This window comes from Aulonocara sp. 'chitande type north' Nkhata Bay, linkage group LG22, assembly GCF_057382095.1.
Source record: "Aulonocara sp. 'chitande type north' Nkhata Bay isolate Kocher_YH1m ecotype deep benthic linkage group LG22, A_spYH_male_GT1.1, whole genome shotgun sequence".
NCBI lineage: Eukaryota > Metazoa > Chordata > Actinopteri > Cichliformes > Cichlidae > Aulonocara > Aulonocara sp. 'chitande type north' Nkhata Bay.
In genome coordinates, this window is record NC_141364.1 from 3,511,585 (window position 1) to 3,528,069 (window position 16,485).

At 42.2% G+C, this 16,485-nt stretch overlaps 1 protein-coding gene across 4 annotated transcripts in view; it reads left to right on the forward strand.

Annotated features, from left to right (window-relative positions):
• The window catches only part of LOC147303212 (protein MTSS 1-like), a 69,279-nt gene that overhangs the window by 1,390 nt on the left and 51,404 nt on the right, over positions 1-16,485 (forward strand). For all 4 annotated transcript variants that reach the window (XM_086280834.1, XM_086280833.1, XM_086280835.1 and 1 more), the window contains exons 2-3: positions 11,214-11,275; positions 12,842-12,915. In XM_086280834.1, the coding sequence (XP_086136960.1) occupies positions 11,214-11,275; positions 12,842-12,915 (136 nt within the window). The remainder of the gene's footprint in view (positions 1-11,213; positions 11,276-12,841; positions 12,916-16,485) is intronic.

Genomic DNA, 16,485 nt, shown 5'->3' on the forward strand with positions numbered 1-16,485 from the left:
GCAGACACCCATCAATTGCCATACACATGTAGCACATACACTGTAGGAAAGACGCAAGCTACTCATGAGCAAATGGCAACGCAATCAGACAGCAACAAGCCATAATGACCGACACTAATATGAGCTGCCATATGTTAGCCAGAGGACAGAAGTAAATTAATAGCAGCACTTTGTGTAATAATCAGTATATGCAGATGAGAAGTGGTTAATTGTAGATGAACTCTGGTGACAAACCAGTAAAATAGCAGAAGTACGTTACAGAGAACTGACTTCCCATCAGCCCCTCCATCCTGGGTCCTGCTGCGCCAGGCTGGCTGTGGTTCAGGATTTATGAGTTTTATTGAGTCAGATTATCTCTTTGAGAAAAAGATCTGTTTTCCAAAATAGACCTGAAGACATGAAGCATTCAAATTCAAATTCAAATTTTATTTGTCACGTACACAGTCATACACAGTACGATATGTAGTGAAATGCTTGGACAACTGCTCGTGACCTAAAGAAAACAAAAAAGGAAAAGGCTATGAATAAGATAGGAAATAAATATGAAAAATTAAAAAGGGTAAATTTAACTAGGAAGGAATAAAATATAAATTAAGGTTAAAAATGAAATAACTGTACAACACAAATTAGAATGAAGGGTAAATTTAACTGGGAAGAATAAGATAAAGATAAATATATAAATTAAAGTTGAAAATAAAATAACTGTACAACAAAATACACAATACACAATATAGAACTATATAAGAATGTATGAAGAAATCTAGATATAAATAAATATATACACAATAACAGCAGCTGTACAAGTATTAACTGGAAATGAAGAATATAGTGACCAGTGTTGTGCAAAACCAAAGTCCAGAAAATCCAGTGTGTGTGTGTAAGAACCATATGTGTGGGTCAGTACTGTGTGGTGGTGTGATTGAGAGACCGTATCGCCTGCGGGAAGAAGCTCCTCCTCAGTCTCTCTGTGTTGGTCTTCAGGGAGCGGAATCGCTTTCCTGACCTCAGCAGAGAGAACAGTCTGTTGTTGGGATGGCTGAGGTCCTTCACCATCTTCCTGGCCTTGGTCCAGCACCGCCTGCTGTAGATTGAGTGCAGGTCAGGGAGCTCGGAGCGGATGGTGCGCTCAGCTGACCGCACAACCCTCTGTAGAGCTCGTCTGTCCTGCATGGTGCTGTTCCCGAACCAGGTTAAGATGTTTCCCGCCAGGATGCTCTCTATGGTGCACGAGTAAAAGTTCCTGAGCACCTTGGAGGGCAGTTGGAAGTCTCTCAAGCGTCTGAGGTGGTAGAGACGCTGTCGGGCCTTTTTCACCACGGTGTTGATGTGACAGGACCATGACAGGTCCTGCGTGATGTGAACTCCGAGGTATTTGAAGCTGTCCACTCTCTCCACTGGGCACTCGTTGATGACGGGGGTCTGGTAGTTCCTCTCCTGCTTAGTGCTGAAGTCCACTATCAGCTCCTTTGTCTTTTCTGATAAACACACGGTGAGCGTGAGGACACGGCACAGCTAAGACCAGATATTAACAAAATGAGTTTTATTAACAAAGCCAGTTATGAGTCCAGCTAATATCTTCAGTCTGTTTTCATTCTATAGTTTGATGCTTATCTGAATTGGATGTTGAATATGGAGCTCCTGATGAGTCAAACTGTGTATTATTTTGTAAAAGTCAGCATCACTGTCTTTGGGTAAAGTAACAACAGGACAGTCAGAGGTAGAGTAAACAAACAAAGCCACAGATCTCAGTCTTTTCTACATTTAAAGGAACAGTTTATTTAAGAACTGAGGCATTTTTTTTTGTAACCTTTGACAACACTCAGTAAATATTTGGCAACTTAGAAGACCTCCTGCTGTTATTTAGAAAGCCAAAGCTTAGGATTTCAGCTGCTTGGAGTCCTTCTTTTTTGTGTTTTTGGTTCAGATGTTTTCACTGTGAGGCAAGTCTGGACTTCAGGATTCAGTTCAGTTTTATTTATAAAGCGCCAAATCACCACAGCAGTCGCCTCAAGCCGCTGACAGTATTAGGATGCTGTTGATTAACAACACTCGTTGTGTATTCTTTCCTTGTTGTTGTGCCAATACCTGTGCATATTATTCAGCATTAGTGGGGCCTTCACTGATGTGCAAGTTACAAGGAATTACCTCCAGTTTGTTCATGTAAGTAGGCAGTCTTCTTCTGGAGTCCCGCAGGGTTCTGTGCTAGGACCACGCTTCCTTTAGTTGCATTGTTATGCAGATGATACCCGACTCTATCTATCCATGAAGCCAGATCAATTAGTTGAACTGCTGGAATGTTTTAAGGACCTGACTTCTAATTTCTCATTTCTAAATTGAGATAAACCTGAGTTTATTGTACTCATGATCTGATATTAATTGAGTGCTATAAAAATAAAACAGAAATAAATGACCTTTGTCACAGGTCATAATGCAGTGCTGTGGTGAAGATCAGAGATTTCTGCAGATTCTCTGATATAACTCACAAATTATTTACTTTATGTTACATTAAAACATGTTAACGATCGACTCTTAGCTTCTTAGGGAGGCTCCTTGGAAAGTAAATAAATAAAAGGAATTAATTGTGAGATATTTCACCAGATTTTTCAAATCTCATATTAAATTAAAAATGAGTCCATTCCATAGTTTTTATATTTGTAATGTTTTCAGTTTAATATGGCTTTTAAATGGTTTGTAACAAGTTGAAGTTTCTGTTTGTTAACATTTACAAGGTTTTCTGGTACAACATGTACGTCTTACCTTCCCCTACTGTAACAGTGAGGTCCTGGCCCCTTTGTAAATTAGTCTCTGGTTCACAAAGCTCTTTAATGCGGGGTTCACACTACACAATGCTGTTGTTTAAGAAGATGTCAGATCAGGTAATTAGAGTGGGAGACAAATGACAGACTATGCGTTGGTCCCCTGACAAGTCGTAGCTTGCACATTTTTCACAACCTGAGTGATATCACCAGAAAGTGGTGCCGGCGAAGCACCACAAAGATGGTGGCAAACGTGCTGTGTTGGCATGGAAAAGCGCTTTGGATGCCCGTAGTGTGGATATGTTTTAAAAGTCTGAAGCCAAATGTATTCTTAGGTCATGGTGAACAGTCCAAGGTGCAGCACTGATTGTTGTCAGCCATATGCTAGATTAGATAAAACGGTCATCAGTCGTTTACAGACCCGACTCCTGACATCTTCAGGCTGTTTTCCTGCTGATATCATGTAGCTGGGACCTGACCCAAGCCAATGAATCAATGCAATTGGTTGATTTATTTATTTTTTTCAATTAAGATTTGTAATGCACTGTTTTCCTGCAAAGGTTCTGACATCATGAGCACCTAATAATACACACGAAAGTTAAAGATACTTTATTCTCATTTTTATCTTAATTGCTGAATTATCGTCATCATCCACCGCCGTTTGCATCAGACATGTGAGTCACAGATGGTCAAAGGTTTCCTTTTGTTAGTGTAAATGTGTGTGGGTGGAAATGGCTTCCACTCTGTCAGTGGGGAGACTCCAGTCTCCTGCGTTTCATTGTCTTTTACATGCAGACGTTTTGTCTGCGTGTTTGTGTTTGTGGTGTGCCCGGCCTGATGAAAGCCTCCCGACTCCCTCTGTCATACTTTGTGTTAACATGTAAAGTGATCGCTTTTGTATTGCTTTTAAAGTGATGCTGGATTCCTGTCACCTGGTCCTCAAACATTTGGAAGCTTTGAAGGTTTCATGTTGTAAGTTCTTCCTCTTGTAAGAATGATTTTGATACACACCATGAAAGACTGACTGTTTACGGACTGCTGGGAAAAGCACATGTCGAGAACTTTTAGTGTGGTTTTACTTTTTCAGTTGTTCATGGCACTGTTTGGCTTTAGGTGTCATGTAACTGCGCTCATGAGATTGACCTCCTACCCTCATTTTATTAAGATGAGGGCATGAAACAAGCATTGTGGCCTCTTTTCACTTCACTCATATCCTCCCTTCAAAATATTTCACGCTCAGTTTGTTATGATGTGCTTAGCATGTTGTGTACATGCAAAAGGTTTCCTGCATCGTGCTGTATGAATGTGAGGGTGTTTGGCAGCGTGCAGTCCATCATCTCCACATCACTGTGCTGTTTAAATGGAAGCAGACACATAACTGTTGATCCGTTTAAGTGGAACCGATCTGGATGTTTTTCCCTGGAGGAGAAACGGCTTCATCCTCTCATACTGTGAGCTGCTTGACTCTGAGCTGCGTGTGCCTTTAAACTTTCATTGTGCGTTCGCATTATGAACGGACAGTGAACTGTGGGTTTAGATAGTTTCTTTGACGTGCTTCGTGCAGCATATTTATGGTGTTAAAGATGGATTAAGCCTGATTTGTCTGATTTTTCTCTGGGTACTCCAGCTTCCTCCCACAGTCCAAGTACATGCAGTTAGTGGGGTTGGGTTAATTGATGCTTCTAAGTTGTCCATAGGTGTAAATGTTAATGTGAATGGTTGTCTGTCTTTATGTGTTAGCCCTGTTATAGATTGGCGAGCTGTCCAGCGTGGGACATTTACCCCGCCACCCTGAAATGGATGGATTGTATAAGAGAGACAAAGATGTGTGTTAGCATCTAGCAGACATAAATGTCCCAAACTTCTGTTTGAATGCTTTGTTGTTGTACTTCTGTAGTGTGTGAATCAAGCGTTGTGGGATGTGCACTGTGCCTTTTGGAGGTTGTTGACGTAGCTCCTTTGTAGATACTAAACTGCTCTTACTCTCAGACATGCCCAGGATTGCCTCATTGTATAGCATTGATCTTACCTTATGACATTTTTATATCATGTAAAAATTTTTACCAGTATTTTCATGCATATTGTGATACATCACAGACCTAATGACACCAAACCAACACAATAGACAAACAATGTAACTAGCTAGCAGTAGTGTTTCCATCAGCTGTGGTAACATAACTTCTGCTGGTTGGAAATAAGCTTGTAATCCTTTTCCTACATTTTGCTTCCAATGAGGCAGCTATTGAGGGTAAGCATGAACGCATGAACGTGCTTATATGCTCAAAGCAGCGAGTATTGAGGAAGTATGTGATTTAAAATGCAGCAGGTTCTTTGTCTGTCTAATGAATATGCTCCATTATTTGCTTTGTATACACTCGCCGAGCCCGTCTGTGGTTGTTTGCTGGAAATGATGGGTTGTTTTTAATATGTGGGTAGAGGAGAGACTCAGTCATGCAGCCTGAATGAAAAGTAAAGGAAGTCAGAAAGTACGCGGAGCTCCAGAGTAATGTGACCGTTTTCCACTTTTTAATGCCAAACAATTTATTTACATTGGATGTCAGATGAATATCATCCTTTCTAAACAAAACTGATCAACTCTATGTTCACATAAACCAAAGCAATACTAATAAAATGAAGATGGTTAAATCTTGTTTTGTCTGAAGAATCTTAAATAAGAGCACAGTTGTATAAAACACAAGTAATCAAAGTGGTTTTTAGTGATTAAGCTACTAGATCGAAGTATTTCATGTTAAAACTCCTGTTAGGTTAGCTGATGGTTTTAAATCCCTGACAGCAGTGAGCTTCCCAAACAGGATAATGCAGATCCAAGCCCACAGGAGCAGCTCATAGGGCAGAAGAAGACTTTGACCGAGCCTCCAGGAGTTTCCTCCTGCGTGTCTTTTTAATAAATGGATGTGAGTCAATCCGGGACATTCTTTAAAAAGGACGTCAGACATTAATGAGAGTGCAAGGCCATTATCAACTCATTAGTTTCCCCTCCATCTCATTTTGAAGTTGCTGCTAACGTGTTTTACAGCATTTACCTCAGGGCAGCAATTAAACAAGACGGGCACATAAAGAAACAAACTGGAGCCATTAGACCACTGGGTGGGGACATATTAGGGATATGTGGGTGTGTGTGACGCATAAAGTATATGAGTGCATTTTTATATATTTGTTAAGTCAGACATCAAATGAAAGATCGGACAAAAAATAAATGCTATAAAATAATCCTTATCCTCCTATGTACTGTAGATATAAACATGCATGCTTACATCCGTACCCACACCTACATCTATAAATGTAAATATTCAGGAATATTATATATATGCATAATGTCATGATTAATCACTCCCAGACTTAATCAGACGGAGCCGATCCAGAGCGGGACAAAAAAACAGACCTCGAGGAGGGAGTCGGTTTTATCAGGTGGAAAATGGTCGATTCATTTTGGCATTGTATGTTATAGAAGAAGTCAGCGACCTGGTGACCTGTGCATGCTGCCCACCCCCTGTGGTTCCCAAATCAGTCCTGACTCAGTGACCTTTAATCGGGTTGAAACAGAGGTGGTTGGTCGTTTGGTTTGGTACCTGCGTGGCACTTTTCTACTCAGCCGAGCGCTCACCCAGTCACACACACATTCATTCAGTGCTTTGATCTAACATGATTTCTAACATTCACACTGCAAGCAATTCATTAGGAGCAACTTGAGCTTCAGTATCTTTCCTGAGGGTATTTCAGCATGCGGACTTGAGGAATCTGGGATTAATCCATTGACTTTCCAGTTGGTAGACGACCCATTCCTGAGCTAGAGTCACCCCAAGTTTGGTGTGCATGTGTGTATATTTGTTCACCAAAGATATATGAGGTAGTACTCCTGTTCGAAAGATGTCCCGTGAACGATTACACCAGAACCAGCAGCAGGTGAGGAGTGTGCTTCTATCCCGTGATCACGGAGGTTGGACCCGCTGCAGTCCAGGGCGATGGAGTTGGAATTCACTGGGCTGATTACTCAGTTATATAAACTTTAAGAAGTAAAACCTTTAAGGCAGTCGTTCGCATACACAAACGCACACACGCACTGATTAGCAAGTAGACACAACTCTCTCCACCCAACAACCTCAGATAAACTAAGACTGAACATTAATGTTGTGATGACATCAGTGTGTAAAGTGTTTTTTGCTACTAAACAACAAGGCTTTCATGTGTGAGAGAGGGAGTGTAAGTAATGGACATGAGCACATTCGCTTGATGCTAATTGCCATTTGTCTTGAACTGAAGCCTTAATCACCTCAGACCTATAATAAGCCTGGTCTCTTTCTGCAGCGGGCTGCTGGTTAGACTGGTCTGTGAGTCAGGATTGTCATGGAAACATCACGGACAAAGCTGCAGCATTGACTTTGGTTCTTTGGCCAAATGGGTCACTTTGTTTTATTGTAGTGGTGCTGACATTGACTCGTGGGGAGTGAACTCTTGGCTGGCATCTGATTTAATTAAATGTAGGTACTACTACTGAAAATCAGCATAATAAAAACATATAAACAGCAGTAGCAGCACCCTTTGTGCTTATCCTGTAACACAGAAATGAAAGACACTCATTTGCTTTTGTATTTTTCGGAGACTTGAAGAAGATCGAATCAGTGTGGCACATATATTGTGTGCAGATGCAAATCTGCTACCACCTGCCAGCGTAACGTTAACAAAGGAAATTAGGGCTGACATATCCACCATACAGTATTCAATTCAGTTTTATTCATACAGCACCAAATCATAACAAGAGTCTCCTCAAGGCGCTTTATATTGTAAGGTAGGTCCTACAATAATACATTCAGAGAAAAACCCAACAATCATATGACCCCCTATGAGCAAGCACTTTGGCAACAGTGGGAAGGAAAAACTCCCTTTTAACAGGAAGAAACCTCCAGCAGAACCAGGCTCAGGGAGGGGCGGGGCCATCTGCTGTGATTGTTTGGGGAGAGAAAAGGAAGACAGGATAAAGGCTGTATCCCAATTCAGGGTCTGCAGCCTTAAAGTACGCAGCCTTAATGGTCCACCAGGGCCGCGTACTCAAAGACCGCTAAGGCCGGAAGTGCGAGGCTTGTGAAATGGGACGGTCTAGCCTCTGTTGCGCTGCCCAGGTTGCCTAGCAACCATGATACTAACAGCTGGAAACGTGTCATACAGCTGTGTTTGACAGAAATGAAGGAGAAAATCTTTTGTTCGTTTGTTTGTTTCTACATGAGCTTTGATCGTTCTCTGTAAGATTAAGCTCAGCTATTGAACGGCGTATATTTTAAAGTAAAGGCTTTAAAACCAAGTTAGTACAAACGTCACTAATGTCACATGACTTTGCAGACATGTGGCCAACAGTAATGTTTTAATGTTCTTCATTATTAAACATTTGCACATAAATAAGTGACATAATATTCAGTACTTACTTAAAGTTTACTCTTCGGCTGCCCCTCATCCGCCGTTTTTTTTTTTTTTTCAGGCAAAATTATCCACACCCACCGCCGCGCTATGCATTCTGGGATATGTTGGGCAACGAAGTCTACACTGCCACAGCCTTAAAATTCAGGGAAATGAAGGACGCATTTGAGGGCCGCATTTCGAGCAGCCTTCGAATTGGGACAGTGTTCGGCGCGCCGCTGTGACGTAATCGGCCTTGAAATGCGGCCTTTATGGCTGCAGACCCTGAGTTGGGATGCAGCCAAAGACATGTTGTGGAAGATTGGTTGGTTGTCCAGTTTGTGCCTGTATAAAATGATATAAATGCAGAGAAACATGTCTGAGGTAATTTTGCAGTAGTGTCATCAGAAAGAACTCAGTCACCTGCAGCGTGTGTTGCAGAGACTGAATTAAAGTTGCGATTAACATTTTGTGCAGTCTGTATGTGAAGGATGGGCATAACTTCCAATTTGACATAAACACCTTAAACCTCCATTTTTTATTTTTTTATTTTTTTTTTACATTTTTTTTATTTATTTATTTTTTGTAATAGCCGGTTTAGGACAACTCCCAGATACAGAAAGATATCTGGGAGTTGTTGTGTAGACATCTATGGATAAATTAACTGAGCTCTCACTTGATTTATGACCTCAGCAATCAGGCTGATGAGCATTAATTCCACCTGTTTTTGAAGAAACATAGATTCAGAACTGGGGAAAAACCAGCTTATTCTCAGTAGCTAATAGCTTGAAATTTAAGTCTTTAGCCAATAAGCGCGCAACGTCCCTCAGGTTCACAGTTTGATAGGTCTGTTGGGCGGATCTATGTTTATCTAGCTTTCAGCATAAAGAAATATCTATTAGGTGAAGCAACCTTGTGTTTTCTGTCATCTACCTGCCTGATATTTCGCCTGTATGATGTCCCCAGTTTAAATTGTGAGTGATCTCTGTGGACGAGGTAGCAGTCCTTACACAGAAACATTAAAGAAGCAGAAAGACTCAAGCAAGGATTGTATGGTTTGAAGCTCTTGCAGGTGTTCACAGAGCCATACAAAAAACAGGGATGGATTCCTGAAGGACCAGCATGCTGCTGCCACCTTTGGTTGTTGCCACGGTGACAATTTATGTCGTCAGTGACTGATGGATGCAGCGACCCTGGCCTCGCCTGTGTGTCCAAGAGGAGATGGAGAGAATGCAATGAGGTGTGGGCGTGTGTGCGTGCACAGCGTTAGAGAGAGGAAAGGATGAATGAGTAGGAAAGAGCTGGAAGAGGACATGACAGTGCATATGATAAATGTGTGTGTGAGGAGGGGGGGGTGAGGAAGAGGGGGAGAAAGGGAGGAAATATGCAGGTGTTGAATATGGATGAAAGGAAACAAAGAAAACAAACATGTGACACAGAAACTGTGTGTGAGATTGGGTGAGGATGCACGCACATGTGATCCTCCCCTCCTCACACACATCCTTCTCTGTGTGAAGCCCCTCTGCAGCCACCGGTGCTCCGGCAGCAGGGTTGCCATGGTAATGTAATCCAGGCAATGACGCTCGGCATCTCTCTCACAATCAGAGGAAGGCTGAACACACCCAGCTCAGCTGCACCGTGAGAAGAGCAGTGGGAGCAAAAAAAGGAGGGGGGGGGCAGCACCCACAAAGTGCAGCCGAGAGGTGGAGGCGTGCCGGCTCTCCACAGGATCACAGGGTGGAAACGTTCACGGTCTTTATGTACGGCTCCTGTGCCGTGCATTCGTTTAGTGAGTTATTGGATGTTCTGGCTCATTTGGACCACTTCCTGTGCAGAAGTAAGCGACACCGTCTTAAAGCCTTGTGTTGCCTTCCTAATGATGGAGGTCAGATAGAAGCAGTCTGTAAAAACACAAGACACATGAACCATTGAGTCAAATGTACCAAATCTATAAAATGAAATTCAAAAAATAAATGAGAATAGAGTTTACATTGTTGGTAGTTTTGCTGTATTTTGGACTGCAGTGTTCCCCTGTGGAGATCCTTCGGGTTAGTGCAATCAAAAATAGTGAAAGAACCAAATACGTTTTGTATGGGTTCAGGTCGCCCGACACTTTAATGAAGTCTGGGATAAAAGCTTAGTGGCTGAAGGTGTGTGCATACCTTTCTTGTATATTTTACTACATTGTGATACTAATAATGCACTATGCAATGATAAAGCATCACAACATAATATATCAGTAGGATTTTGAAATTTGGTGACAGTATTCTGTCTAGACAACCAAACCCTGTGAGGGAAGACGGCTCAGATCTGTCGCTGCAGTTTAAAAAGAAAGAAGCTCCACCCGTCCTGAAGGCATCAGGAGACTCCTCCTGACATTAGAAGCGTAGCCTGGTTTGTCTCGCTGTGGTTGGCTGCAGTGGCTCGGTGTTTCCCTCCATGCGGCCTACTTTCTGAACACGCATCCGTCGCAGCGACTGGCTGCTCAGTCCTGCTACACCCAGGCAGCAGACCTACTGTATTTGCATGCCTGGGGGCGCTTGTTTGGCCTCCTCCTAGATGGGTGGGTGGTTGGAGGGAGATATGGATCGGTCGTATTGATCTGTCTCCTTGTTGTCTGTTTGTTAACTGCTGTGTCTGATTCTCAGGATTTATGTGTTTGGAGCCTGAAGAGGCGTGCGTGGGTTTTGAGTTTGGTTGAGTTATCTGTATATTTATATTTAACAGATAACCCAGACTGTGGGACCTTTGGGTGAAGAACAACTGTATGATAATGAGTATGTCTGCAATAGAGATCTCATTAATCTCATCCCCATCATTTCTATTGACACACTGACCTGATACGTTGGGTTTATAGCACTGCTGTCTCTGGCTTTAAGTGCTGATTGGTCTTAATTGAATAAGTTTCTTTTGTCAAAGCTTCATTTTTTTTAAATTAAAGCTGCAAAATGTAAGACAAAAAATCTTCCCCACATTTTTTGCTTTCACTGATATAAAACTGTGGATTATTTGATATTTTCCTCATAATTTTCTTTCTTTTTCCTTCAGGGCAGTTACCCCGTCTGGGATGACTTCATCAGCAAGGCCAGCAAACTACAGTCACAGCTAAGGTAAAAATGCTTATTACATGTCGTAACATGTTTATTTACAAAAGACCAAATAAAGGGTTTAAAAATGACTTACTTGAGGGGAAAAGAAGAGCGAGAGGTTGAGCCACTGGCATAGGCCCGGCCCACATCTTCAGACGCCCCGAGTCTGTCATCAGAGACGGCACCTAGAACTCAGAGACGCAGATCACACAGGAGCCGAGCAATGACAGGAGACGGGGTGACACACAGCAGGAGATTGAAGGGTTTTCTCCAGCCTGGCTCCTGTAACGACAGCATCAAAGAACTGAAAATAACACGCAAGCGAACAAGTGAAGAAAACACAAATATACAAAAAACGCACCAGAGACAAAAAGTAAAAAATAAAGCAGGAAATCCTGCAAAACATGCAAGTCTCAATTCATGCAATCATGCAATAAAGTGCAGAGTACTGATGAATGTGTCACTATCTTATCTGTTCAACGTGTTTGATCAGCTTCCTGAAAACAGCGATTGTGTTCAGTGCAGAAGTTGCTCTTGTTGTGTTGCTCTGAGAGCATTTACACGAACTTTCTCAGAATCGGTCCAGTAGCACCAAACTGTGGCTTCTCATTGGTTTATGAAGAAGGTTATTTAGTTTCAGAAATGCAAAACTTTTGGGTCTCTGTATCCTTATTGAGCTGTTTTATATTGATTATTTATACATAGAGAATCATATTCATTGCTGTTTTAACCTTAAGATAAAAGGAAGCGTACCCACATCCTGAGAGTGTGCATAACCTGAGCTCCTGAACATCCAATCAGTCTGCTTCATTAGGTGTCTAAATGTCAGGCTCACCTCTCCTGTCACCTCATCCCTGACGTCCTGACACGCACGCACGGCTGAAGGTTGCCACCATCAATAGAAACATGTACACACACAGACCACAAAAACCACACACTTGAGCCTTGACAAAGTCTCCACACGTACATGTTTACTCACTTACACTTTTCAGCCATTAACCAACCAGCAATGACTGCCTTCATATACACTGTGTACACACACACACACACACACACACACACACACACACAAACAACTCAATTAACCTTCTGTGGCTGGCAGAGATTAATGATGCCACCATAAAGTCATTATCAGCGAGATGGATCAGCACTGAGTCTCCAGAGATTCTGTCCTGGGACAGAGGTCATCAGAGGTCAAAGCTGATTGCTAATGACTCGATCCTTCGTCCTCTTCCTCACCCTGCATCTATTCTGTGGGGGGATTGTCTCAGTGTTTCAAAGGTGCAGAATTATGAATTTGCACATTTGAAATAGTTTCTCTCCCTGATGATGAGTCAGAGCATATGTCGCATTTTAAGACTGATTACTTGAGTTCAAAGTGCTGCGCCTGATTTGAATTTAGAAAGACGGGGAGCTTTGTTGCTACAGATCAGCTGAGTGATGACATGATATTAAAAACACAAAGAACAAATCAAATGAGTTTAACATAATTTTTTTCCAATAAAAAATTAAAAAGCCATCAAGAAAGAATTAATGAATAGAAACGTCTTTTTTCTGTGTTTCTACTTCCTGTTTTGTGTCTTCCAGGACGACGGTTGTCGCTGTAGCAGCCTTCCTGGATGCCTTTCAGAAGGTGGCCGACCTGGCAACTAACAGCCGAGGTAAGATGGGGACGAGGTGCAGCCCTTATGGGGACCAAAGTCCTGGTCCTGGTAGCAGGCACACTGTCAGGAGGATAGTACTTAAAGAATCGAGTGAACAGAGTCAGGTGCAGCTGCTGGTTATCGTAGTAAAGATGTCGGTAAGAGTACTGGTCGTATTTCTTACCGTATCCATTAGCTATTTGTTCAGTTCTCTGACATTCATCATTGTGGCTCTTTGGGGCCTTTAATCAAACCATAATGTTGTTAGAGAGCACAGTGCAGATATAACCTGCAGGGAACAGGGTGTGCTTGTAGAAGGACTGACAGCAGCAGCTTTGGCTTGTTGCATATAAAAGAGAGACGAGTGCAGTGGATGCTGTTTTATATGTACGGTCATCTGGACCAAGTGATGCTTACTATCATATTATGTGTTGTGTTTGTAATTTCTGCTGTGCCTCTTGGTCAGGTCTGTCCTGAAAAAGAGATTTCAATCTTAAATGTGCACGTGCTGTTTCCGGACTTTTCATTTGCATTTAGCTACAAGAAGACGCATCCTTATGCAGTGGTTATACAGCTGAAGGTGCACAGCATGAGCATCAGATGAATCCTTTGGGTTGGATTAAACGCCGTGTTCTCATCTACTTTCATTATTACTGAGGCCCCACAGTGGCGTGTTGTATCCTCAGCTTTATTTATGGAGTGGAGAGTGACGTATTGCAACCTTTTCATGGTGACATGAGTTTCTCTCATCAGGACGAAGGTTTAAAGCCGCCTTTGTGAACTTTCCTACCTGGAGATCTTTCACCTTCGAGCATATGTTGGTCCAAGAAATCCAGGCGATATGACGTGTGTGTGTGTGTGTGTGTGTGTGTTGCTTGTAATGCTGCATGAGCTTTGATTCTTATTGTTGTTGCTGCTGTTGTTATGGAGCATTCTGTTGTTAGTGTGTTGTGATGCCTTCTCGGTTGCGTTTACCTGACAGTTACCACAAGAACACAAATGAAATTTCCAAGAGGACAATAAAATCTTACTTTATTTATTGGCTGTTTGTCAGCCAATAGGAATCAAACAGGAGAAGCCTGGTTTTTCAGTCAAAATGTTGTTGTTATATATGAAATGCATCCGTGCTTAGTGGGTTATTATTTTAGACGCAGAGGTGTCCGGCACAGAGTCCACAGAGAAGAGCAAAAGGCTAGTGATGTAAAAGCCGCAGCAACACTTGGAATATAAAGAAGAGCTGCATTGTTTTTAAATAAATCAAATAAAAATGGATGAAAGGCGGGGAGCTGGGACCAGGACAGGGCCCTGAGAGGTCGTAGGTTTTCTTTAAACATAGTTAAAGACTCACACTTTCTCAGCAGCTCGGAGCATGAAAGCTAAAAACTGCTTAGCCAAAAGTTTTTGTCCAGCAACAACTAAAAGAGGAGCCGAGAGCGAGAGTCCAGGTTCACAGCAGACGAGTGGGCCGCTGCGAGACCACTAAAGTGCTTTAAAGAAGAGCGAAAGAGAGGAAGCGAAACATTTCCCGGGGCTTTATGAATCTGCTTATGCTTGCACAGAGATGAGAGGAAAAAAGGGAGAGAAGATGGAGAGGAATCACAGAAAGAGCTGAGCTGAAAGTGGAAACACTCCCACGCACACAGCCTTCATTACTGCTCTCAGGAAGCATTCAGCTGACACACAGCTGCTCCAGAGGGCGACCATCAAGGTGTCTGTGTGAGAACTCCTAGAGATGTTTGTTAAAGTCTGATTGGTGATTAAGTTCGTCAACACTTTGGTTGTTCTTGTTTTACTCATCAACCACTGAAGTATCTCTGAAGTGTCAGCAGAATGTAAAGTCCTCAGCAGCTTAAACAGCAACAAGTCTGACTGCAAACTTAGGAAAAGAGCCGGAGAAATAAAAGCATCCTGAAGCTTCAGATTTATTCTTCCTCAGTCAACAAACTGCAGGAGGTCCCAGTATTCTGTGCTGCTGTTTTTGAAGCTGGCTGCACGCTTTCTATTGATTTTTACTTTTCTGCTATTGACAAATGATCAGAGGCTGCTGTCTTCATGATCACTGGACTGTAACATCAATGGTGGTTGCTTCCTGGATTGATTAAGTGAAGGAGGCGGCCTTTATGGGCATGTTTGTGAGATTGTGTGTGTATACCATGCTTTCTAGTTTTCTTGTTCAGCACGACTCTTTATTGTTGTCGTTCTGAGGAGATCCATCTCTGTTCAAAAGTCTCGAGTCCAGCGATTTATTTATATTTTGCTTCCAGTGAGCCAGACTACTTTAGGTCAGGAGAGAGGCGTGGCCATGATGGTCTACAGCGTGTGTAAAATGCGGTGGAGGCTGTGTCATGATGGGGCTGCGTTTAATCTAGTGGTGTTGGAGATTTTCAAAACGGGATGAAATTATGAATGCTAAAGTACCGCACGTAAGGTTGTTAGAATTCTACAAACTCGGTTCTTGCCTTCACGTTTGCACTTAATAATCCACTTCCCATTTGAAAGTTGGTTCAAGACTTTTGCACAGTTCTGTGTGTGTCTGTGTGTATTTATGCATCCTTAGGGCTGGATGCCGGCCAGCTTCCTGTTGAGGCGACTCGCTGTCATAATGACAACAGTAGCAGAGGAAACGATCAGTCACTGTCTTGATGATTCAGGCACTCTGTACCTGTGTGTGTGTGTGTGTGTGTGTGTGTGTGTGTGTGTGTGTGTGTGTGTGTGTGCGCACACCTGGAGCTACATGTTGAATTATTGGTAACTGTTGGGGCAGTTAGGTTTGTACAGCCCCGCCTCGCAACCTCAGACTTCAGCATCCACAGCTGGTTTCATATATTTTATACTGAACATATATTAACACGGTGTCTTTCTGACAGGTGATGATAATTATCACAGCTAGGCTCTGTGGCCCCGTCAGGCAGCGCCTGGTCTGCAGCCGCTGCTTTCCCCAGTGTGGCTGTAGCATCAAATACATCACATTAAGTTATTTTTGTTTTTGAAATATATCTCTAAACTTAAATTGAATGAAATAAAAGCATTTGTTGGTAGAACTAGCTTAGCACATCTTCGGGTTGTTCTATTTTTTCCCCACACCCACACAATGGCTCTGTTTGAGGTTTAAGACTCGTTTTTATTGTTGAGGTCATGTTTCTGTGCGTCATGTGACTCACTGATAAAGACAAATGCATTTAACATGGGATATACAGGTTTTCTCCAAACCTCTGTAACATGTCCAAAAATAGAACGAGCATGGAAAAAAGGAAATTGTTTTGTGGTTGAACTAATGCCAAACGTATAAGCCTAATAGTCATTAGGGCCTAGTGTGTTAATGCGTTATTTTATTGTTATCATTGTAAATCTTACTAAATGAAATGATGTGTGATGAGGAGCATTATAAAGAATCAGGAAGAACAGCTTTCATGTTGGTTTTAATCTTTAATGGAAGCTGCAGTGATCCTGCTCTGATAGCTGTGATTTATTGAAATGAACTCTTGGTCCTATCGATATTCCCAGCTTCACCCTTATCCCCTGCATTTCTAGATTAATGGAGACACATGGGTAGAAGAGGGGTGAAATTAGAGGAATAGATGGAAGCTG